Source organism: Lipotes vexillifer, unplaced genomic scaffold, assembly GCF_000442215.2.
Source record: "Lipotes vexillifer unplaced genomic scaffold, Lipotes_vexillifer_v1.1 scaffold3, whole genome shotgun sequence".
NCBI classification, from domain to species: Eukaryota; Metazoa; Chordata; class Mammalia; order Artiodactyla; family Lipotidae; genus Lipotes; species Lipotes vexillifer.
The window spans coordinates 358204-384000 of NW_006783631.1; the positions used below are offsets into that span (position 1 = coordinate 358204).

The 25797-nt window shown below is 35.0% G+C and overlaps 1 protein-coding gene across 2 annotated transcripts in view; it reads left to right on the forward strand.

The window, feature by feature from the left end:
* Positions 1–25797, forward strand: part of DPP10 (dipeptidyl peptidase like 10) — a 681887-nt gene that overhangs the window by 176718 nt on the left and 479372 nt on the right. For both annotated transcript variants that reach the window (XM_007456345.1, XM_007456346.1), the window contains exon 3: positions 4110–4205. In XM_007456345.1, coding sequence (XP_007456407.1) covers positions 4110–4205 — 96 coding nt within the window. The remainder of the gene's footprint in view (positions 1–4109; positions 4206–25797) is intronic.

Here is a 25797-nt window from a genome sequence, read left to right on the forward strand (position 1 = left end):
AAGGGTATAAAGGATTTGTCTTTCTGTATTATTTCTTACAATTGCATGTGAATCTGCAATACCTGAAAATTTTATATATATATTATGTGTGTGTGTATATACACATATAAATGTATATATACACACATATATACATATAAATGCATATATATACACGTACAGATATACATATAAATATATATACATATAAATTTAAACTTTAGGAAAAAGAGAAAATGTATTTTCAGATGATAGAATTGAATATGTAGAAAAATAAAAGATTTAATTTCCATTGGCATTTTAAAGAAAATGTGATATGGTGAATAATATAATTATTAACTGTGTGTGTGTATTAATTCATTCAGAATAACAGTGGGAAATATTCTGTTCACAATAACAAACCATATATACTTACTAGTAAATATAATAGGAAATGTGAAGGATCTATATGAAAAATAGAAGATGAAACACAATTAATGTACCTAAAGTTTAAAGTTTTCCAATTCACTGTGTATGTATAATGGTATTTTAATAAGATTCCCATTCTGGTGGATTTTAATATGATTTTTAAGCTCACATGAAAGAACAGACGTTTGAGAATTGGCAAAATAATATTTGAAAAAAGTATTTAAAAAAAAGATTGTGTGGTATGCTGCATTTGCCTTACAAGGTGTTTTTTTGTTTGTTTGTTTTACATATGCCCAAAAGATACAGTAAACAAAATATGTGGAATTTACCTAGGAGCAAAAATATAGTAAATTTTTCAATTCAGTTGATAAGGATCATTTATTTAATAGATTGTTCTATCATAATCTACTTTCCACTGAAAGTTAGACTCCTACCTCCTATCTTTACCTATATAAATTTCATTGGATCAACTAAATAAATGCATATCAAAGAGATGGTAAAATGTAATCATCTAAGAATTAAAGGGATTGTATTGGACAAATTAGGGTACATTTATGTAATCTCAGGAAACTTTAAATTGTGAAACTTGTCTATACCAAAATCTGGTCTTATTGAGATATCTCATAGAATAAATATATTTCTGAAATCCTGATAAAGTTAGCACATCTGATTAAAATCCCAAACTCCTATGACAGAAAATTTATTCTAGCATCAAAGCTTTTTTGCTGTGTCATACAAAAAGCAGTCATTCTTTTTTCTAAAATGCTCTCATCCCTTCACTTGTCCATGCCATTCCCTTTCTCTGTCTTTTGAAACCTGTAAGGCCCAGGTCATTTAACTTTTAAAAATGAAAATGAATAGATTTTATTTTCAAGAGAAATTTTATGTTCACAGAAAAATTGAACAGAAGGTACAGGGATTTTCCATTTACCCTTACCTTCACATGGGTAAAACCTCCCCCATTGTCAACATCCCACATGTGATATGTTTACTACAACTGATGAACCTACATTGACACATCATTATCACCCAAAGTTCATATTTTACTTTAGGGTTCACTCTTGCTGTTGTACATCCTATGGATTTGGACAAAAGTTTAATGACATGTATCTACCATTCTAACTACTAGTATCTTTAGAGTCTCCATTGTTTACATTTTCCAGCATGTTACATAGTTGGAATCATGCAGTATGGAGTCTTTTCAAACTGGCTTCTTTCACTTAATAATTTAAGGTTTCTCCATGTCTTTTCATGGTTGATAGCTCGTTTCTTTTTATCACTTCATAGTATCACAATATCTGGACCACAGTTTATCCATTCACCTACTGAAGGACATCTTGGTTGCTTCCAAATTTTGGCAGTTATATATAAAGCTACTATAAACATCCATGTGCAGATTTTTGTGTGGCTGTAAGTTTTCAGCTCATTTGGGTAAATACCAGGGAGCACAATTGTTAGATTACATGTTTAGTTTTGTAAGAAACCGCTAACCTGTCTTCCAAGTATCTGTACCATTTTTCATTCCCACCAGCAATGCGTGATATTTGGTCATTATATTTTTCACTGAAGCCTTCTCTGATTGTTTTTGCAAGATATTTTCCTTCCTTTGTCTGAGTTCATACAGTACTCTGTATCCTCGTTCTGACATCCATTGTATTCTTTCTTGCTTTGTGTGAACCCCTCGGGGCAGGACCTAGATATGTGTCTCCTGCACCTTATAGTACTTCACTTAACGCCTTGAAAATTAAGAGCCCTAGTATTTGTTGAATGAATAAAGGTAAATTTAAATTTTGTTGTGTAAGACTGTCAAATGGAGCATTTTGTTTTGCAAATCTATATATAATCACGTCTTATACTAGGCTTGGGTCAAACAATTCTCACTAGTTCCACTTGTTATATTTTTTTCAGTTGTTTCTGAACAATTATTTTGTGGGTTAACTACATGGTAGATTCATGTTGAAAGAAACTGCATTTGAAGTTATTGATTCTTTGCCCCAGCTTTTCAGCTGGAAGAAACAAAGCTCTTGCTACCATAAGTACTGAACTTTTAAAAAACAATATCTAATGAGGTTAGCATATATTGTTGACATTTTATTTTCAGCCAGAGTTAAGGTCACAGCTGAAAGGTCACAAAGATGATTTTATACAGTAAATAAACAATCATGTTATTTTGCAAAGAAAATGAAATATCACAAACTTGTCTGTAGCCTCTTTTGTCTAAAAGTATGTTTGCTATGCTTAATTTTGGTACCTAAACTGTGTTGTCCTTCCATTTCTTAGATTTTGGGATTTAAAAAGGAAGTACACCTAGTTTATGTGTCAGGGACTAATATAAACATGTGCTTTTCATTCATATTCTGGCATTATATTGAGTTTTTACATTTAACTCCTAAGTCCACTTAGTATTTGTTGGGTTTATTTGTGGAATTTTGGTATTTATTCTGTTTATTTGGTGAACTTCCTTTCAAGTTGGGAAGTTTTATTCATCATATTTGTTTGGGACCTTTACCTCTTCATCTTTGGTGTTTACAACAAAACTGTAAATTTATCATTAGAGAGAATATGTTGAAGAGATTTTGGAAAGTATTGGGCTGGATTATGGTTAAACAGTGAAAATGTGTGCTTTGGGGCACAATGCACAATAGAAATTATTAACTGCTTTCATATTATATATCACTACATAACAAGGGATTGATCTCTTAAATTTGTGGTAGCTCAAGACAATTTTAATATTGAAAATAATTTAATGGGTTGAAAAGTATCATGGAACAGACAAGCTTCTAATGCCAAAAACCATTAAAATTTCCACTTTATATTGTCATATAGTTAACATATTTTTAAAGCAAAGTCGTCCAGATAGTGTAATTCATTAGTTTTTTTTAAGACTTTTTAAAACTTTTTATTTTATGTTGTGGAGTATAGCCAATTAACAGTGTTGATGATAGTTTCAGGTGCACACTAGAGGGACTCAGCCATACATATACATGTATCCATTCTCCCCCAAACTCTGCTCCCATCCAGGCTGCCACATAAAATTGAGCAGAGTTCTCTGTGCTATACAGTAGGTCCTTCTTGGTTATCCATTTAAAATATAGCATTGTGTACATGTCAATCCCAAACTCCCTAATTATCCCTTCCCCCCATCCTTCCCTCCTGGTAACCAGAAGTTCATTCTCTAAGTTTGTTTTGTAAATAAATCCATTTGTATCATTTCTTTTTAGATTCCACATATAAGGGATATCATACGATATTTCTCTTTCTCTGTCTGACTTCACTCAGTATGACAATCTCTAGGTCCTTCCATGTTGCTGCAAATGGCATTATTTCATTCTTTTTAATGGCTGAGTAATATTCCATTGTATATATGTACCACATCTCCTTTATCTGTTCTTCTATCGATGGACATTTAGGTTGCTATTGTAAACAGTGCTGCAATGAACATTGGGCTGCATGTATTCTTTCAGACTATGTTTTTCTCCGGATATATGCTCAAGAGTGAGATTGCAGAGTCATATGGTATCTCTCCACACAATCTCCAGCATTTATTGTTTGTGGATTTTTTGATGATAGCTATTTTGACTGGTGTGAGGTGATATCTCACTGTAGTCTTGATTTGTATTTCTCTAATAATTAGCGATGTTGAACATCTTTTCATATGCCTCTTGGCCATCTGTATGTCTTCTTGGGAGAATGTGTCTAACCTAAAATTTACTTTATTTTAGATGAACTCACAAATTCATCAGAAACCAGGTTGTCTTTAGAAGACCTCTTCAGGAAAGAATTTGTGCTTCATGATCCAGAAGCTCGATGGATCAATGGTATGTGTATACATTCTTATATGTTATATTTATTTCAAGTTCTGTATAATTAAAATTAAATAGTGGTTTTTTTGACCACTGGTTGACCACCAGTGGTTATTTTAATTGACATTATGCTTCAATGATTACAGATACCATTTAATCAGAAATTTATACCTTGGCTCATGTGAGAGAAAACTAATTCCTAAGGTAGTTCATCAATAAAATTATCCCCCAAACATTAGATTGACTGCTCTGTATCTGCTCTTGCCTCATGAATCATTAGCTATGTGACTGCAAACACGTATTACATCTCTAGCATTTCTCTGGGTAATTCTCCTTGGTGTAGAAGTATAGATTTTGGGAGCGTACATATAATTGACTCAACTTTGGCAATCAGATTAATTTTCTTCTCTCTCTTTGTGGCTTTTCTTTTTAAGTTTAAATGCCACAAACTAGGGAGACTCTCAAGTCTGAGAGTCTACAAAGTTGACTCTACAAAGTTGAAATGACAGAAGGGGCATGGGAACACATTGCATTTTTGCTTTTTGTGGCTTGGCAAAGAAATCACCTCAGCTTTCCTTAGGTTATTTCTGATTTTGCTATTTTCAAAAAGTTTTAAAAAGAGTTTAGATTACAAATACAATCAGTCAGTCAATCAAAACCACTGAGTGGCTCCATGGACTTTGACTTGTCTTTGTGGGAGGTGGTAGGGGGAGTTATTGGGTAATCCAGTTATAAGAAATGTGTTGGTGAAAAGGAAGTCAGGTTTTCATTTCTGGAATATTACAATTTGCCTGACCATATTAATCACCATGGTTAGATAGCTGTTAATCTTTGCCCTTCATTTTATTTAGACATGATATCTTTGCTTGTTTTCAAGGCCTAGAGTAGGTTACATGTATGATAGCTCAGAAGAGCTTTGTCTTTGTATCTAATGAATAACGTCTCACTTACAGTCCATCCTTTCTTCTGTAATATCCTAGTTAAATACATTTATGCCTGCAAATTAAATGTTTATTTATGGAAGCTATAAAAAGAATGTAACTTAATTCATGAGGGCAGGAGGCAAATCATACTTGTTTACCTAGCACTGATACAGTTTCTGGAGAGCAGCAAGCACTTAAGATTTGTTTTTTTTGAATAAATGAACGAAATCATTTAACAGAAGTTCAGTTTTATTTTTCTGTAAGCTCAGGTTTCAGTTGAAATTGGTTGCAAGGTAAGTATTTTCATGGTGATGATGTTACAAATAGAGAAAACAAGATAGCAGTTTTATTAATCTATTTGTATATTTTCATTTTGAATTGTTCATAAGTTTGGGTCTTGCCTTATTGTTGCCTTTGCACTATGATTATTTCAGAGGTATACTATGATTTATTTCAGATGAGTACTATTACTAAATTTTAAAAAAGGTATGGAATTACCTAGCATTGCTCTAATTCGTGGATCTCCCACAAATCATTCTCCTAATGTGCCATTGTAATTTTGTAAGTCATCTTTTTACTTGCTAGCAAGTATTTTCTATTGAAGGAGATGACCAAAAAAATTCGAGTCATTAGATTTGAAATGATGAATAATATTCTGTTTTATTCATCATGATTTTGACCAAACTATAGAAATTTGTGCAGTTTTTGACTTTAGGAAACAAGAAAAAAAATCATGGGTCTCGTCCCCCTTCTCAGGTTAGCTTGAACTATTTAAAGAGGCATTTACTCCCGTGTGTAACTGACACTTTGATATCGAAGTATCAGAGGAGTGGAGCGGTGTTTAAGCAGCGAACTGCATACTAAATTAAGCCACATTTCAACATCTAGGGCACACATTCTACTCTAATGCTTCCACAAGATATCAAAATAAAATTATTTGGAGTTAATCGTTTTAATCATTTTTTTTTCATAATTTCTTTACCAATCATTGGTAAAGCTGATTTTGAAAATATATCCTGGGACAAAGCTGCAGTGTATTATCATACTATAAATAAAACCTAAGATCAAATATATTTATAAAAGAACTTGACATAAAACAACCTTTTACACAGAATTAAACAATATCTAAGCTCTTAGAGCCATGTGGTCTTTATAAATACCACTGAAAGAATTGACTCACTGTCAGTAGATTGTGTCCACTGGGTTGCTTTTCCAGCAGGGGAATAGATTTGTGCTCATTTTTTCCTCTGTCCAATCCAGATCACCTTTCTGGCAATCACTAGGTACTTGGCCTATTTACGTATTCCTCACAAAGCCAGATAATACAGTGGGGACTATAAATACAATGTGTAACCCTGGCTTCATTGTCACAGATTATATCTAAATGTAAAATGTGGGCTTCTTATTTATTCTCGTGACATGTCTCACCAGGTTTCTATAGTATATAAGTGGCTTGAAGGAGTCTAAACTAAGCTCATTTGGAAGCTTCATTTAGTTCTTGGAGGTCACCATAGGAGCATTTAATACATTACTGGTCAAGGAGAAGGAGGGGCGTCTAGATGGCCCTGACACATGTAGGCTGAAGTGTAGCAATGTCATTCATTATGTTGCTTCTCAAACAATATATCTGTGAATGTCAATGCAGCCTTGGATGGGTGCTCGTGTTCATGGTTAGCGTAACAACTGCCTTGCACCAAATCTGCTCAGATCCTTGAAATCTCCATTTTTATAGCACCTTCTTCATAGTTATGTCACCTTGAAACTCGGAAATCCATCTTCTTTAACATTATTCATCTCCCCACGTACATTTGAGGACCTATCAATCATCAAAGAAAAATCTAATATTAATTGAGTGCCTTCTACGCTAGGCTTTGTCCTGGATGCTTTATAGACATATTTCATAGATAGCATGTAAGTTATAATGATGAACCCCAGAAAACTGAGGCTAAAGCAAAACACTTATCCAAAGCCACAGCTGATAAGAGGTAGAGACTGCTTTAATCACTATGTTGAAGTATAAAGCCTACCTTCTCCCAGTGTTTCACTCTGAGATGCCATTCCACATCTTTAACACATGCATTAACGATCTCTGTGACAATCTCATGGGTACAGATCTCACTGTGACTAATCCTTTCATGTTGAATATTGCAGTCATGTCATCTACCCCAAGGACATCCATATAATGGTAACTTATGCAGTCACTAAAAAAATGTATAAGCATATTTACATGTTTATGGTATAAAAAGTAAACAAAGGTGTCTTTAAAACAGAGTTGATAGTATGTGATTCACACTGTCTCTACTGTATACCAGTGAGTGTTTCCAGATGGCTGGATTTTGACCTGATATATATTTTTTTCTTTTTGCTTATTCATTTTTTCCTGAATTTTTTCGATAAATATGTATGTTTATGTGATTTTATAACTACTTTTTCTTTTTTTAATTTAATTTTTATTTTATATTGGAGTATAGTTGATTTAAAATGTTGTGTTGGGTATACAGTGAAGTGATTTAGTTACACACATACATATATCCATTCTTTTTCAGATTCTTTTCCCATATAGGTTATTACAGAATATTGGGTACAGTTCCCTGTGCTATACAGTAGGTCCTTGTTGATTATGTGTTTTATATATAGCAGCATATATATGTTAATACCAAACTCCTTATTTAGTTTCATGGGTCTCCAATCCTCCAGCAGTCTCCTGCCAAATACAACTTTATAAGGCCCAGCTAAAAACTGTAAACACGCTTCTCAAAAACCATCAGAGGAACCCCTTTGCCAATTGAATAAATTCCAAACTCCTCCCTTTGAATTCCAGACCTCTCAGAATCAAGCTTGGCCTCTATCCTACTATTCTACTTAACATTATGTTTCAGGGGTATTGAACTGCTTGATATTCTTCATAAGGCTCAAAAGCTCTTTTGACTCTGTGCCTTTGCCAACACTACTTTCTCCACCTGGAACCCTCTCCCCAGTCTGACAGCCCCAATTTTGTCCCACTGGAAACTTGATTCCCAGGTGCAAAGTTCTTTTTCCTGCCAGCATCATCTTCCTCTAAACCCCATAGGTTGATTCTCTCATATAGAAATTTCTTCCTTGATTATAATTATAACATGTCTAATCTCCTCTAAGACAGTGCTTCTAAAACTATTGTGAAAGAGCACTGTTTTAAAATTTAATACTTTGTTTGTATTTCCTATTTGGCATGAATCAATGTTTTTGAAAAATACAATAAAATCAATTATTAGAAAAATAAAATAAGTAAATATTACAAATACAGTCCCCAAATTTAGCTCATTATAATTAACTGTTTTAAAATTACACTGCAAAAATATATAATAAGTACCAACATAACATTGGAATAAAAGAGGAATTTCATATATTACTTTGTTTGAGAGCGGATATACAGGCGACTAATAGGATTGCTATTATATTCATAACTTTCTGTTATTGCTAAATGAGAATTAAACAAATATTGAGAGAAATAGTGATTATTCACATTACATGCCAATTCTCAGGTTTTGAACAGGAACTGGCATATCAGTATTCAGAGGTTTTAATGTAGGAAATGAACTTGCTTCCTTCTTGTTAACTAATCTAGGTTAGATTGACAACGGCACCACTCTTAGTGGATAATGTATGTTTAGACTGTCTCTATTTTTTTTAAATAATATTATTGGAGAGAAGAAATCAGTCTCCAAAATAAGGATGATGGTAATGTAAGGAGATTTTAAAGCAATTTTAACAATCTCAGGATGTTCATTTTAAGCTTTTATACAAAACGAATAAAGTGATACTGTATTTTTAAACTTTATCTTCAACTCTTTACCACTGGCTAATTTCAAAATTTATTCTGTAGATTATAAATAATTTATCTTTTCATCAAAAAATATATTTTGGATTTTAAGTACATCTGGGGTATACTGGAAAGACTAAGGTTGAATCACAACATCATGTAATGAGATTCTTCTGCGTATAGTTAGTCTGTTGCTGGCTTACCCATGGGTTCATCTGCTCAGTTAAATTAGGCCACTTATCATGCATTTGGATCTGGCGGCACTGTCAAATTGCTACGAAAGCATCAAATGCTTACCCTCAGCTCAACTTAACAGCATTGTGGACCAGTGGCCATCACTTCCCAGCTGTGTGTAGTCTCCCAGCATGACTCTTAGAGCAGCTCGGTTCCAAGAGACAGTAAACCCTGAGGAATAGGACTTGTGTCATACTTATGTTTGAGTCACCCCAGCAATTAGCACACTGTCTGGATCCAATTAAAACTCAATGTAGTTCGGTTAGCATAATGAGATAAACTATTATATTACTTTGATATATTAAGGAGGGCCCACTTGATCCACAATCAGTAGAGGTTTCATTTCAGTTCTTTTCCTCAGGGCGTGCATAGATTTTTCTCTGATCTATACAGAATTGTCCTTCCCAGTGTCCATCATGCATGTGAGTTGTTGCATGGTTATTTTTTTGTGTGTGTGGAAAATGTCTAGCTGGGATGAATGATCACATGTGAGGCCCTGGATATAATTTTTTTAAACATCTTTATTGGAGTATATTTGCTTTACAATGGTGTGTTACTTTCTACTTTATAACAAAGTGAATCAGCTATACATATACATATATCCCCATATCCCCTCCCTCCCGTGTCTCCCTCCCACCCTCCCTATCCCACCCCTCTAGGTGGTCACAAAGCACTGAGCTGATCTCCCTGTGCTATGTGGCTGCTTCCCACTAGCTATCCAGTTTACATTTGGTAGTGTATATACATCCATGCCACTCTCTTACTTCGTCCCAGTGTACCCTTCCCCCTCCCCGTGTCCTCAAGTCCATTCTCTATGTCTGCGTCTGTACTCCTGTCCTGCCCCTAAGTTCTTCAGAACCACTTTTTTTTTTTTTTTTTTAGACCCTATATATACGTGTTAGCATACAGTATTTGTTTTTCTCTTTCTGACTTACTTCACTCTGTATGACAGACTCTAGGTCCACCCACCTCACTACAAATAACTCAATTTTGTTTCTTTTCATGGCTGAGTAATATTCCATTGTATATATGTGCCACATCTCCTTTACCCATTCATGTATTGATGGACATTTAGGTTGCTTCCATATCCTGGCTACTGTAAATAATGTTGCAGTAAACATTGTGGTACATGACTCTTTTTGAATTATGGTTTTCTCCGGGTATGTGCCCAGTAGTGGGATTGCTGGGTCGTATGGTAGTTCTATTTTTAGTTTTTTAAGGAGCCTCCACACTGTTCTCCATAGTGGCTGTATCAATTTACATTTGAAGTCAGGGAACCTGATTCCTCCAGCTCCGATTTTCTATCTCAAGATTGGTTTGGCTATTCGGGGTCTTTTGTGTTTTGTGTTTTGGCTATTCAGGGTCTTTTGTGTTTCCATACAAATTGTGAAATTTTTTGTTCTAGTTCTGTGAAAAATGCCATTGATAGTTTGATAGGGATTGCATTGAATCTGTAGATTGCTTTGGGGAGTAGAGTCGTTGCTTCTTCCAATCCAAGAACATGGTATATCTCTCCATCTGTTTGTATCATCTTTAACTTCTTTCATCAGTGTCTTATAATTTTCTGCATACAAGTCTTTTGTCTCCTTAGGTAGGTTTATTCCTAGGTATTTTATTCTTTTTGTTTCAGTGGTAAATGGGAGTGCTTTCTTAATTTCACTTTCAGATTTTTCATCATTAGTGTATAGGAATGTCATAGATTTCTGTGCATCAGTTTTGTATCCTGCTACTTTACCAAATTCATTGATTAGCTCTAGTAGTTTTCTGGTAGCATCTTTAGGATTCTCTATGTATAGTACCATGTCATCTGCAAACAGTGACAGCTTTACTTCTTTTCTGATTTGGATTCCTTTTATTTCTTTTTCTTCTCCAACTGCTGTGGCTACAACTTCCAAAACTATGTTGAATAATAGTGGTGAGAGTGGGCAACCTTGTCTTGTTCCTGATCTTAGTGGAAATGGTTTGTTTTTCACCATTGAGGGCGATGTTGGCTGTGGGTTTGTAATATATGGCCTTTATTATGTTGAGGTAAGTTCTCTCTATGCCTACTTTCTGGAGGGTTTTTATCATAAGTTGGTGTGAATTTTGTCGAAGACTGTCTCTGCGTGTATTGAGATGATCATATGGTTATTCTCCTTCAATTTGTTAATATGGTGTATCACATTGATTGATTTGCATATATTGAAGAATCCTTTCATTTCCTGGGGTAAACCCCTCTTGATCATGGTGTATGATCCTTTTAATGTGCTATTGGATTCTGTTTGCTAGTATTTTGTTGAGGATTTTTGCATCTATGTTCATCAGTGATATTGGCCTGTAGTTTTCTTTCTTTGTGACAGTAGATGTATTTTTGATGTATTTGTAGGGAGGAAGGTGATCTTCACTTCTTACTCCTCCACCGTCTTGAAGGTTCTCCCCCTTGGATGTAATCTTAATTTTATCAGACAATGTTGGAGACAGCTGAACTCATCTACCATATGATATTCAAAAATAGATATTTAAACCTGTTAACTTTCAAACGATGTGTTACAGTATGACATATTGAAATAGGAAAAGTCCTTAAACAGAGACAAACCAGAGTCTTGCAGCAATTTTTTAAAGTCTTCTGAGGCTTGGTTTCTTCATCTAAAGTGGGGATAATAGTTCCTATAGGCAAAAGCACAGTGAAAATTAAATAAGCAAAAATGTTCAAAAAGTGAAGATAAAAAGGTAAAGGCAAAAAATAAAAGTTAAGAAAACATAAATAAAAAGCAAAAATCTGGAGCCAAATAGATCTTAGAATGGTTATTAGAATGTTATATTATCCTGACAATAGCTTTTAGAGATGCTCTGGGCACCTGATAATCCTTTATAAATGCCCCAGGAGCCTCATCCTGATGAATTATATCCAGGATATTGAATAGAAAGTGAAAAGCCATTGTTGTCATCTTCATGAAAAATAAAACAAATTACTGAAATAATATCAATAATATTTACTCATAATTAGGGAAATGGGACAAATGAATCTAGTTTGTTATTTTTTGGTTTGGCACTGTTTTATCATGCAAAGGCTTCTGTCCATCAGTTCAGTTTGGTTGTGTTGCAGAAACTGTTGGATTTCTTTGTGTGCAGGGAGCTACACTTCTGACAGCATTATCACTCCCAGCTCTGGGTCAGAATTTTAACTCTTTTAACTTATTTTTAATTTTTTCCCTAATTTTTTATAAACATCAACCAAGCTGATAGTTTAAAAAAGTAGAATTGTATTCATGACTATGAGGGAAATTTATATTTTTATTGAAACATAATTTATAAGGACAAAATATTGAGTAGAGAGTAAATGTGCAAAAGTAAGTATGTGGTTAGATAAATTATTTTACATCCATTTAATGGAATATTATACAGCCATAGAAACTGATCTTTTGAAAAAAATAATGACATTAGAACATGCTTGGAATAAAATATTAAATGGAAAGGGTAGAATACAGAATAATATGCATAGTACATTCCCAATTGTATCACACACTTGTAGATGCAACAAAAGTTATATCCGAATTAAATATGCTAACATATTAAATAATTTTCTATAATTGATTTAATGTTTTAAATTTTTAATGTTTTTGTTTATGTTGTTATTTTTATAACATGTAAAAATCTACTAAATTCTCCTTAAAATAAAAATGTTCTCAGAGCAGTGGTGGACTATCTTAAAAGGCACAGATTCTTATAATAGCACTCTTACTCCTTGTTTGTTGAGGCAGAGTATTCCCTGTAGTTTACTGTTTCTTTTTCCCCTCCCAGTAATGTAAACACATAGGTTATTGAAATTATGACATCTGTATTTCCTGACTCACAGCTCAAAGAATTGAAAATTAGGTTAAAAATATAATTAATTGTTATCATTGCTGATCTTCTTTTTTAAAGTAATGTATGTCAAAGTATCAAGAGTAGATCAAGAGTAGATCATTTCCGGCCAAAACTAAAGAAGTGCTTACAGAAGTATACCATTAAAGCATATTTACTTTTCTGCAGATTACCAAAAATGTTCTCTTTATTGCTAAATGATTTACATGCTCCATATATTTTAACCAAAGTTTAAAATAATCTATATTAAAAGCACTTGAAATCAAAAACAAAATAAAAGTATTTAGTATAAAAAAATCAAACTATGGTAACTTTACATACCACTGCAAATATTCATAGTTTTGTTTGAAATTTAAATCTAAATAGCTTTTTAAGAAAATATTTTTAAGATTCCAGCTTATGTTAAAATGAGTGTATTTATACTAAATGCAAAGAAGGAGTAGGGAAAAGGATTTACTCATAAAATCCAGTGTTAGTATTTCGGGGGAAAAATTTAGGAAAATAATATTTCTGTTTTAGAAATACAATGATTACTTAAGAGTATTTAAAGGGACTTGGAAATATAAACCAAATTTTAGATTATGAGAGCTAAACTTTTATGTTACAACCTACTTTTTTAAAATAAATTTATTTTTTTAAATTTATTTACTTTTGTCTGCATTGGGTCTTAATTGCTGCACATGGGCTTTCTCTAGTTGTGCTGAGCGGGGGCTACTTTTCGTTGTGGTGCGCGGGCTTCTCATTGCGGTGTCTTCTCTTGTGGTGCACAGGCTTCAGTGGTTGTGGCACATGGGTTCAGTAGTTACGGCTCACAGGCTCTAGAGCGCAGGCTCAGTAGTAGCGCATGAGCTTAGTTGCTCTGTGGCACGTGGGATCTTCCCAGACCAGGGCTCGAACCCGTGTCCCCTGCATTGGCAGGCGGATTCTTAACCACTGCACCACCAGGGAAGCCCACAACCGACTTTTGTGTGTGTGTGTGTGTGGTACGCGGGCCTCTCACCGTTGTGGCCTCTCCCGTTGCAGAGCGCAGGCTCCGGACGCGCAGGCCCAGCGGCCATGGCTCACGGGCCCAGCCGCTCCGCGGCATGTGGGATCCTCCCGGACCGGAGCACGAACCCATGTCCCCTGCATCGTCAGGCGGACCCCCAACCACTGCGCCACCAGGGAAGCCCCACAACCAACTTTTTAAAGTAGAAAACTATATTTTGATTTTTAAAAGGAAAAAATGTCTGCCTGAGTGGTATGAAACAGTTATGCTTAGATTCGTCAGCAAGCATTATTGAATTCCAATTACATGCCCTGCACAGAGTTTTGTATATTCCAGGTAGGATTCATTGACATTTAAAAGGTTTGCAGTAAAACAGACTGTGTACTTACAGTGCATTCCACACAGTCACGGTTGGTGCTGGCTTTGTTGGCCCAGGAACTGGGTTTGTCAACACAAATAAAGATTAATAGATACTTTGACACTGGCATCTATTTTTCCATCAATTTATTCATCTAATATTCCTTCAAGATATACTTATCGAGCATAGCCAAGCATTCTTCTACATATAAAGTTTATAAAGATGACTGAACACAGTTGTTTTGCTCAGGAAAATTATGAATACGTTCCTCATTGTTCACAGTACCATTTTTTGATATACAGAGTTTGAAGAAGTAAAGTTAGTCATCAAAAGGCCGTGACTGGGGTAGGAAGTAGAGGTAATCTGAGAGTTTCAAGAAATACTCTATTCAGACCATGATGAGGTTTGATTAACCTTTTCCCCAGAAGCCAAAACACATCTGTTCCACACTTCTCTCCCCACTATGATGGAGGACACACAGCAGCACATTTTGCTTTTGGAACTCTTTTATTCTCTTTGCCTTTCCTTTATTTGATACTGTTTTCTCTTATATGTGATAATAGTTATGAGTAATATATACATATACCACTGACATGTTTAAAAGGAATAAAATGTGATTATGGTACCCAGGGAATTTAGAAACTAGATGAAAATAACATACCTGAAATAATCAGACAACAATTCGGTGATAAACTCCTGGGTTATTACTGAAGAAAAGACAAAAAAAGACATTGGAGATCAGTTTGAGCTAAGAATGACTGCAGTCATCTTTATGGAAAAGATGGAGTTCAGTCTCAGTGTAGAGGTCAGATGAGCCTAGGAGAAGAAAGAGTACATCACTGGGAGAGCAAGGAAGTATTATGGCAGAGGCATAGGAATTAGCATAGTATGTAAGAGTATCTGTAATATTCTGTGTGTGCCTGTGTGTGTGTGTTTAAAATTAATGGTGAAAAAAGTCAGTCAACTCAGATTAGTATATACTTAGAATATTAATACTATTACTTTACTGTACTTGTTATACTTTGATCTCCTTTAGCAGAGTCATATTATTAGATTATGATTTTAAAACAGAAGAATTTGAAGTTGCTCTGATGGTTACCAGCTGTGTTATTTTCCTTAGAATGGGAGATGTCAGTAACAGGAATTTCACCTAATATGTTTATAATAATTCATGTTTACGTTTACTTTTCTACTTTTCTAGGACGTTTCAACATATGTTACTTATTTGCATTTCTTTGAAAAACCTTGTTTCGGAGGTAGGGTGGACATTAATTTTGTGTTATAGATGAGTAAGTTGAGACACTAACAGCTTTTCTGCACTCCTTCCCAATTCAAAGTCAGTACTTAGCTCTGGCCAGAATCCAGGTTTTCCATGTTCAGTGTTGGGTAGGATACATCAGAGTAGAGAAAATGTCTTAGGTGAGTTTTTTCTGTTGTCCTTAAACTAACATTTAATAATGTTTATAAACCAATAAAAGCACATCTATGGCTTAAGGAAAGACATATTATGGGAAAGATAGATAATAATAAGGGAAGATTTCCTTTGACTCATATCTGACTATATGAATTGGACTAGAATTTTTTGGTTATGTTGAGAAAATGTAATCATTTTTGTGTCATTGATTGTAACTGTTTCCAAAAAAGGTCTTGCAGCAAACCATTATAATAAAGTCACATTTTACACTACACATTAAGCTTTTAATTCAACTTGCTTTGCTTGAGTCATGTTTTCTGCTTGTGTGTGTGTGTGTGTGTGTGTGTGTGTGTGTGTGTGTGTGTTGGGGGGTGGTGTGCATTTCTTTCTAAGCCTAATTTTACTTAATCACGTTCGTCATGAAGTCAGTTTGTATGGGCCATTGGGACCTTTAGATGACACACGATCAACTATTCCACTATTTTATGTTGGGTAAACAAATATTAAGCACGTAAGTACATTTTAGAAAGTCTTTAGTTAGAAGAATTGCTTGAGATAATTCTGTTTATCATTAAATGGCTAACATTCTCTATAGTAAGTTATTTCATGCATAAGCATCTACTCAAACTGAAATGGTCCATCGTGTTCACAGTGGTCTGGTTTCATGTGTGCTCATAGAGGTACACATAATAGTATATCTAGCAGTTTAATTCTACTTCTTTTCTATATTTATCTTTTATTTTTGTTCTTGATAAAAATTAAATACTATTTTTATATAGTACTGTAGGGATGCAAAAAAAAGTTGTAATATCGGCTTTCATTAATTTATTATTAATGCCAATAATAAAAGTTATGTGTTGTGGAGGTTATCTAATAGTAGCTAGGAACTGTGCTTGCCTTTTTAATTTATCATACAAATGTTTCTAGTTCTCTAATTTAAGTAGAGATATATTCATTTTATAAATTAACAAACTGAGCTTTAAAGTACACAGGTGACTTGTTCAAGTCCACACAGCTAGAAGGAGGCAGGTTCAGACTTTAAGTTCACATATTCTACTGTTAACCTCAGTCAACAATGAACGTAGTAACTGTAAACAAATATAAGTTTAAGGACTACAATATCAAGAAAAGACACATAACATAGAGAAAATAGTTTTCAGATACAGGATTAAGCATAAGCTATATAATTAATGTAGGAAAAAGTGAAACTTCTTTAATCAATTTATACAAGAACTCTGAAATAAGATGCACACAGAACTTAATGTGGAATTTAAAATTTAATGTGGAATAGAAAACAGAGTATTACACTGCGATTCAGGAGCCCTGGCTCAGTAACTGAATATTCACCTTGGGAAAACCTCACCACCTTCAGTCTGCTGGACCCTGGGTTCTTAATCAGTGGTTCTTTGACTGAATGACACATGAGGTCTCCACAGTTTTCTTACTTGGAATTAACCAAATTTATGTGTGGTAGCACAACTGGCCCTAAAGCAATTGGCAATGTGGCTAGAATGCATACTTCTAAACTGCATATTACCTGGTTTAAGTGGAAGTTTTACTATTATTATTATTTAAGTGGAAGTTTTACTATTATTATTATTTGTAATAGTAGTAGTAGAATTTTAAAGTTCTCTGCTATCACTTTCAGAATTTGATTCTCCCTTTCAATTTCTAACAGACTTGCTAAATGACACGAGTTAAGCTGATAATTCAATTTATGCTGTCATGTAAGATGCCAACTTTTTTTTTTTTTTTTTTGGGGGTCCGCGGCCCCCTCCCCGCTGTGGCCTCTCCCGCCGCGGAGCACAGGCTCCGGGCGCGCAGGCCCAGTGGCCATGGCTCACGGGCCCAGCTGCTCCACGGCACGTGGGATCCTCCCGGACCAGGGCACGAACCCATGTCCCCTGCATCGGCAGGCGGACCCCCAACCACTGTGCCACCAGGGAAGCCCCAATGCCAACATTTTTATCATCAATAATGATAATGACTTAATGCCCTGTGCATCTATTTATGAGTTAAAATATTAGTTTTGTCTTGTTTCAAATGAGAATTGGGACTTTTGCGCAGTGTGGAAGGTCTGAGAAGAGGATATTCTGATTGTGCCATTTTTAATACATTAAGCCCCCTACATACGAACCTTCAAGTTGTGAACTTTCAAAGATGTGAATGTGCGTTTGCATGTCCAATCACGTAAGTTAGTTCACGTGTCTGGCATACATTGTCACGTGCATGCTACAAGTGGTTGTGGTTTTGGGTACTTTACTGTACAGTACTGTATAGAGTACAGTAGTGCAGTATCTTTATTTCAAGCCCAGGATGTCCAGAAACAAGTGTAAAAGCAATAGTGATGTAGCTGTTACTGTACTGTACTTTTCAATGTGCTATACTGTAAGATTAAAAATGCTTTCTTTATTTTTGTGTTTGTTTTTATGTATTATTTGTGTGAAAAGTATTATAAACCTATTAAAGTACAGTACTATATAGCTGATTGTGTTAGTTGAGTGCCTAGGCTAACTCTGCTGGACTTACAAACAAATTGGACTTATGAATGTGCTCTCGAACAGAACACATTCATATGTAGGGGACTTACTGTCCAACTTTCATAATTTAACTTTTTCCGTTATACATAAAAGTGAAAAGAATAGTATAATGAACCTCTAAGTAATTATGATCAATATGTGAATGATTACCAGCATGTTATGGTAGTTCTTCATCCAAGGATACAAATATGAGTGTGAAATACTAAAGGTTGGAAAAGTGAAAGGAATAAATCTAAATGAAGCAGAGAGAAAAAGGAGAGCAGTTGTTGGAGATGTGCTGGAGGGGAGTATTCCATGCTGATCATAGCTGGTTTCTGGAACTGTGCTAATTCTGAATGATATAGCTTACCTTTAAGAGTAAATGCAAGGAGGTTAAAACCCAGAATTATGAGCTGGAATTCCTGAAATATGGTTGAAGAAAGTCAGACCTAGAGAAACAAGGAATTGGAGGTGTTATCCGAACCATCATTGGATATGAAGAGCCATCCTGTGAGTAAGGGGTTCGATTTTTCATGTAGACTTTAGAGTTACTTAAAATGAAAGCCCTCAGGGATGGATGTCCGCTCAACTGCAATATGTCACATGTAACAAGTGTAGTTTTCCATCTTTTGGCTAGGTTGGTTTAAGTAAAAAATAGTGATTTCTCCATTCCTTGCTAATAATATAGAGAGGTTGGGTGATCATGTGATAAGGATACCTTAGTGGGATTCATATAACTGATAGAAAATTGTAAAAGATGATCCCGAGTACAACTTTAGTTCTCAGATTTTGTCATTTTGTCTCCAAGTCAACAGAAAACCATGGTTTAAGCCACTGTTTGAATAGTTCTTTGGTTTAGTTAGAAACCAGTTGGTACTCTGGTCTAAAACAGTTCCTAAGGAATGGTGTCAGCTTTCACAGAAATTCCTCTGCTTCTCCTTTCCACACAAGGAACCTCCAGTACATGACATAACACTCTTTTGTCTTTGTTTTGACTGGCCATGTGGAGTTTCTGAAACATAATTTAAAAGCTGATCTCATTTTGCACTTTCAGTTGATAACACCTTGGCATACTCCTTTGTGCTGTCAATACCTGTGCCAGTTTTAATGAGCTTGAACCTTCATTACTGGGGCTATGTACCCTAGCCATTAACCTGTCACTGCCATGTGCTTGCAAATAGCATCTCAAAGCAGGTAGCTTGCACCTACCTAGTCTCTGATGATATTCAGTTTGTAAGTGAAAAAAATACACATATTAATTAGTTGTATGTGTTTCCCCCTCTTTCCTAGGAGTGTGAATGCTCACTTGGTTTTCTGCCATGACCAGTTTTGCTAATTGTTTAATTTTCCTTTTGTCACCCCATGACAAAATATTTTTTATATTGCCCTCCTTAGGTTTTAATTCCAGAAAGATGCTATTGTATTTAAAAATTATAAAAAAAAAATATAAAGCCTCTTAATTAGAAAAGTGAGTAAGGCCTTGTGTAGCATAAGTACTCCATAATCGTTTCTGGCTGATGATTAATTGACTTTGCTGCTCTGTACTGTTCAGATGTGATGCTCTCTGAGGCCCTACCAACCATCAGCGTGGAGAAGCATCCTGTCAGTACGTCAGACGGAGTGTCTGACAAGGGAGGGGTTAGGCCACCAGAAATCAGAGCTTTAGTTCTGTCTCTGGTTGAGATGGTGGGCAAGTCACTTGACTTCTCTAAGTGCCCATGTCTTTACCCATAACACTGAGAGGGTAATTCCTCTTACGCCTTCTTCCTAAAGTCATTGTGAGCATCACAAGGGATATAAATTCTCTAAAAGTGTTAAACCACTTAAGAAGTTTTGTTTCTATTCTTATTGAAAGAGAATTGATATTCACTAGACTGTATGGCCTTGCGCAAGTCAACCAATATGTTTGGCATTACTTTTGTCAAAGCCCCATAATGAGAATCACAATACCTAATTATTGATTGGGTGTTGAGTGTTTGCCCATTGGGCTGTTTGCAATGTTCAACTTTATTTAATCTTCACAACAACTCTCTGAATTGTTTTTATGATCTCCACTTTACCACTGGAAAAACTAAACCCAGAGACCTTAGTAACTATCCCAGGCTCCTATAGCTAATAAGTAGCAGACCTGGAGGGAGATTCCTTAGGTTATTGGAGGAGGAGGGATTCAGGGTACAAAGATTCAGTTATGCAAGATGAATAAATTCTGAGGATCTAATGTACAGCAATGTGACTATAGTTAATAATACTGTATTGTTATTGAAAATGGTTAACTATGTGAGGTGATGGATATGTTAATTACTTTGATTGTGGTGCTTACTTCATAATGTATATGCATATCTAAACATCAAGTTGGGGACTTCCCTGGCGGCACAGTGGTTGAGAATCCACCTGCCAATGCAGGGGACACGGGTTCGATCCCTGGTACAGGAAGATCCCACATGCCGCGGAGCAACGAAGCCTATGCACCACAACTACTGAGCCTGCGCTCTAGATCTCGTGTGCTACAACTACTGAGCCCATGAGCCACAACTACTGAAACCCTCGAACCTAGAGCCTGAGCTCCACAACAAAAGAAGCCACCGCAATGAGAAGCCCACACACCGCAATGAAGAGTAGCCCCTGCTCGCTGCAACTAGAGAAAGCCCGCACGCAGCAACGAAGGCCCAACACAGCCAAAAATAAATAAATAAATAAATAGATGAATAAATAAACATCAAGTTGTATACCTTAAATATATACAGTTTATATTAGTCAATCATACCTTAATAAAGTTGCAAGAAAAAAGAAAACTTTTAAAAATACTTAAAATTTAGTCCATAAAACTTTGCTTTGGTACAGGTTAGAAAAAAGTAAAAAGTAGAGAACAGAAAATCTGCTACTTTATTTTTGTGTTTTGCTTTGTTTTTGTTTTGGCCAAATTTGCCTAATAGCCTGCTTGCACTGTCCTTACCTGCTTTGAAATTCCAACTGCTGCTCTCACATTTGGGGACAATTTTGTCTCATTTCTTATCATTTAAAGATCCCATAACTCGGTGAATGAGTTGGATAGTGCTGGTTACACACGTCTGGCATTTTGCTCTCACCAAACTACCCCTTTCTACTCTCCAAGGTTTGTCAAACAAAAGAGTAGTGTTCAAACCATGGAAAAAGAACACATTGTTGCATGTACATGAGTTTATGCCCTCAAACCTACTTTCCTTTCTATACCAAAAGCAGAAACCTCAGTTCTGCTTTAAATTCAACCATGACTTTCCTAGGCTAATCTATTTTTAAAACATCTCCCTGGACTAATTTTTGCTCAGCCATGTTTGAGACCCACACTGGTAAACTCGGTTTCCTCACAGCGGGAATGTTACATTTTGTCTATATTTTCAGATTCAAAAAAAATGTCCTGCATGTAGTTATTTCTGCAAATGAATTAGTACTTTGATGCCACAGACCCTCATTTTAATTTGAAAACAGACGTAATTGTGAGGGTAGACTTGATGTTTCCTTATAGTTTTAGATGAAATATATATAGTAGAGGACATTATTTCTTCTTTCAACAATTCAAAGAAAGAAAATCATTCACTTTGTTGAAAGCTTAACAAAGGCACTAAATTATTATGTTCCCTTGTGGGGTGTTATTACTGATGGGCAAACTCCTGTATCAAGTTACACATATATAAGAAGACTAGTATTTTTTCTCTACAATTGCTGAGACAAGTTGTAAGAAGTAGACATATTTGTTTCTGTGGGATCCCTGGAATATTCATTTTTGTCATGGAACTACACTTGAGTAGACTAAATCTCTGGAACTACATAAACTATGCTAGAATTCAATACGTTGTTGGAGTATTGCATGCCAGTGGGGCAATAGATTTTGCTGAAGCCCGTCATTATCTAATTCCAGTTATGCCATAAAAGACAAATATGAACATGGAGACTTTCAAAATATGAATAATTTGTACCCTTAAAGAGAGTAGTTTTGGGTTACTGGGTAGGTTGTCTCCTTAGAGCCATTCTGTATACCAGGAACTGGAAGAGTCTGCAGACATCAGCTGGGGATGATCCAAGTAATCAGGTGAAAATAGGTGAATTATTCAAAACAGATATCTTCATAAGCATCTATAGAGTTTTCATATTCAGAAATGTCTTTTTTTTTTTTTATACTGGGTTTCTATGTATCGTTACCTTTTTCTCATTGATTTTTCAAATGTTTCAATACAATGGCAATTAATCCTACATAGCCAACACTGGAAGAGGTTTTAGAAAGTTGTTCCTCAGTTTACCATAAGATACTTGAGAGTGAGAGCAGTGTTGAGTTTATTGTAATCCTGTGGTGCCCAGGTCAGTGCCTGACACATTTTAGGTGTTTAATAATTTTTAGTTGAACTGAACTGGATTCCTATACATTACCTGACACCATCCACAGTCATCATACCAAGCCCTGTTTTAGACTTAAGTGAATCCTATGATGACTATGGGTTTTCTCAAGGTCATAAAGGACAGACAGAGTCGTATTTAAGATCAACCAAGTCATCTTTATTTTTGCTATAAATCAGTATTAATACATGACTGCCTTTTCTGACCTCTATATTGAAAATTTCTGATTATAGATTTATTGATTTCATGCAATCTAAAGGTCAGTTTTAAAGGAAGAGGACACAAACAGTGATTGGGAGTCAGTGCCTGCGGTTTTGCTGAGAAGTGACATTTTGATAATAGAATTATCTGGTTTCTGCCCAAAGAGACTTATAATGCTTAAGATGACTCTTTACTCTTAGTCTCTTTTACCTATTATCATACCTGTTATTACTTTCATGTCTTGACTAAGCTGCATATTCTAAGAGCTTCCCAAATTTACTTTCTACATTCCTTTTTTTTTCTTCTTTTAGGCTTCAATACTACTCATGAATACTTCCAATGCTGCTACTGAAATTTTGGCTCCTTAAAGACAATTATATTTCTCCTTAATATCATTATATACTCTTTTAATTTCCATTTTATTCTTTACAGCTTTATTCTGTGATTATATACAAAACACATTGTCATATTTCCTTTTAATTTACTAAACAGATTTTTAAACTATTTTCATTTTTTTTAGAAAAATATCTAGTCTCCCACAAACAGGTCAGTATCAGTCATTATCTCTCCCTCTGAATCCTCAGGATGATGTTCTGTAAGTTCTTATTCATATACATTGTTTTCCTGCTTATCTTTGGAGGAAGGACTGTCTATTCCTATTGACTCTGCTGGGGCTTCCATGATCCGCAGACATAGGACAGATGGGGCTGTATCCGCCTGGGTTTCTTCTCAGCATCTGAGCAGACTCCATCTTTTGACATCCTGTGAGAACTGATATTGTATCTTTTCCCATCTCTTCAATTCTTGCCTCTCTGACACTTTAAACAGCGCTAATGAAAAAAATCACATTACATTCCCAAGAATACCCTTTTGGGAAGGTTTATCTTACTTATACTAAGGCCTACAACACTTTCAGATTACAAAATGTATGGGCTCCATCACTATCCTCCCCAACACATCCTATATATCAAAGCATTGGTATAATATTTGCTAGAAGTTGACATTTCTAATGGATATTGGAAGAATGATACCGTAGGGAGAAGAGAGTTAGAAAGTAAAGCAAAGCATGTGAGATACTTTAAGTTGCACCTAAGCAGCAGACAGATGGCTGGCCTAATTATCTTGTTAATACACTCACTTGAATTTTAGATCTAAGACAGACAATGGTAGCAAATGTAGACCCGTGTGTGTGTGTGTGTGTGTGTGTGTGTGTGTTTTAACCTATTTTTTGACAACATAGTCTGGTGGTCCAAATATCGTAGTTTTTAATCCAACTCCAGTGACATTATAGGTAGTGGAAAATTTTTCCCAGTTTCTCAGAGGCTGGCAGTTCTACTTTTTAGTATACTATGATATTTACTAAATACAACTATATTTGTTACCATGCAAAATTTGGTAGAAATTTCGCAGAGCATGTGGAAAGTACTGGTAACAAGGTACATTTAATATTAATAAACTTTTGACACTTTTTACTTTTTAAGTTCTGAATGCCGTTTATCCTGTTTTGACTGATTTTAAAGTTGTTCGAATCACCAAAACATTTCTTATAATTTAAAGGGAATTTAGGATCAATAAATCACTGAAACTTTGATGAGGTGCAGTATCAAAGCAGCCTTTTTCACCAGAAAGGAATTACAATTACTAATTAATAAGCACTAATGAGCCTCTACATCTTTATATGAATATATGCTTGATATTTCTTTGTTTTGAAGTTATGATAAAATTGAAATTCTATACAGTAGCTAATAAAGCTAGATTTTGATATTTGATAGAAGTTTTAATAGAAAACTTGAAATTATTCCATGTCTTGGATTGGATTTTAAGATTTCTAGTTGACTCCAGTTTAGAAATTAAAGAAACCTTGCCCTAGCTCTGCCTCCGTCTGATGTGTAAATTTGGGAAATTTCTTAATCTCAGAGATCTCACTTATTTGGAGGTCATCCATGAGTTTAACATACTGTTTTTTGGGCCTCACAGTATATTAAGGTCTGTGATAATTATTAAAGAAGTCCCTGAACTCCTTACAGCCTTGGTTTTCCATCTCTTTTTGTCATGATACTTTGCTCTAACAAAAACATACATGAAAGGAGAGAGAGAACTCCTCTGAATAAGTTTAATTCAGGCAGGAGGTCTGGAATGTGCCAAATGTCTCCCCTTTCTTCCTGGCAGCCCCAGGAGGCCTTTGTGAAACCTTGAGCGCTTCAAGGAGCACAGGATGGACACCACAACACACAGTGTGGTTTTGCGATCAAAGGATATATTGAAACACTTGTAGTGATATGCAAAGCCTACATATATAATGTTGATTATTATTTTATTCTTCTAGTGATTCACTTCTTTATAAAATATCCATCATTTTTTCCAGTTCATTATTTCTTTTAAATATTTGAATCAGTATATGATACCATACTTATTTTAAATTTTCTCTCTTTTTTGCAATGTTTAAATTAAGTCACTAATTTGAATTGAATTTGATCAAGAAGGATAAGAAGAAATACTAATTTTTAAAAATGTAATTGTCACAAGGTGAAAGTTTGGCAATTCCAGTCTTCTTATGGTCATGTGGATATGATTTAATGCATATGGTGTTTTCACTGAAGGTCCGCATGTTATGCATTTGTGCAGATGTGTGATGGTGCAAAGGTTGTTTCTCTTTTTAACTTGAAGTAGTCAAAGTCTTTTCTTTGAGTAAAATTAGAAACTGTTATGGAAATTTACATGATTTTTACAAACTGCCTTTATATGGTAATATTACTATATGGTTAGTTCATATCTCATTATTTCTGTGATTGCCAACTGGTCAAATATATGCTTTTATTTGTTTTACTTGCTGATGAAAATGGACTGTTTTCACTAAGTACAGAGGTTACTTTGAATAAGCATAGGATCTGCATATATTTGTTAACAGAGAGTTGTTTGAGTTTGAACTTTCATTGAAATGGTTTCCTAAGAGTTGATTG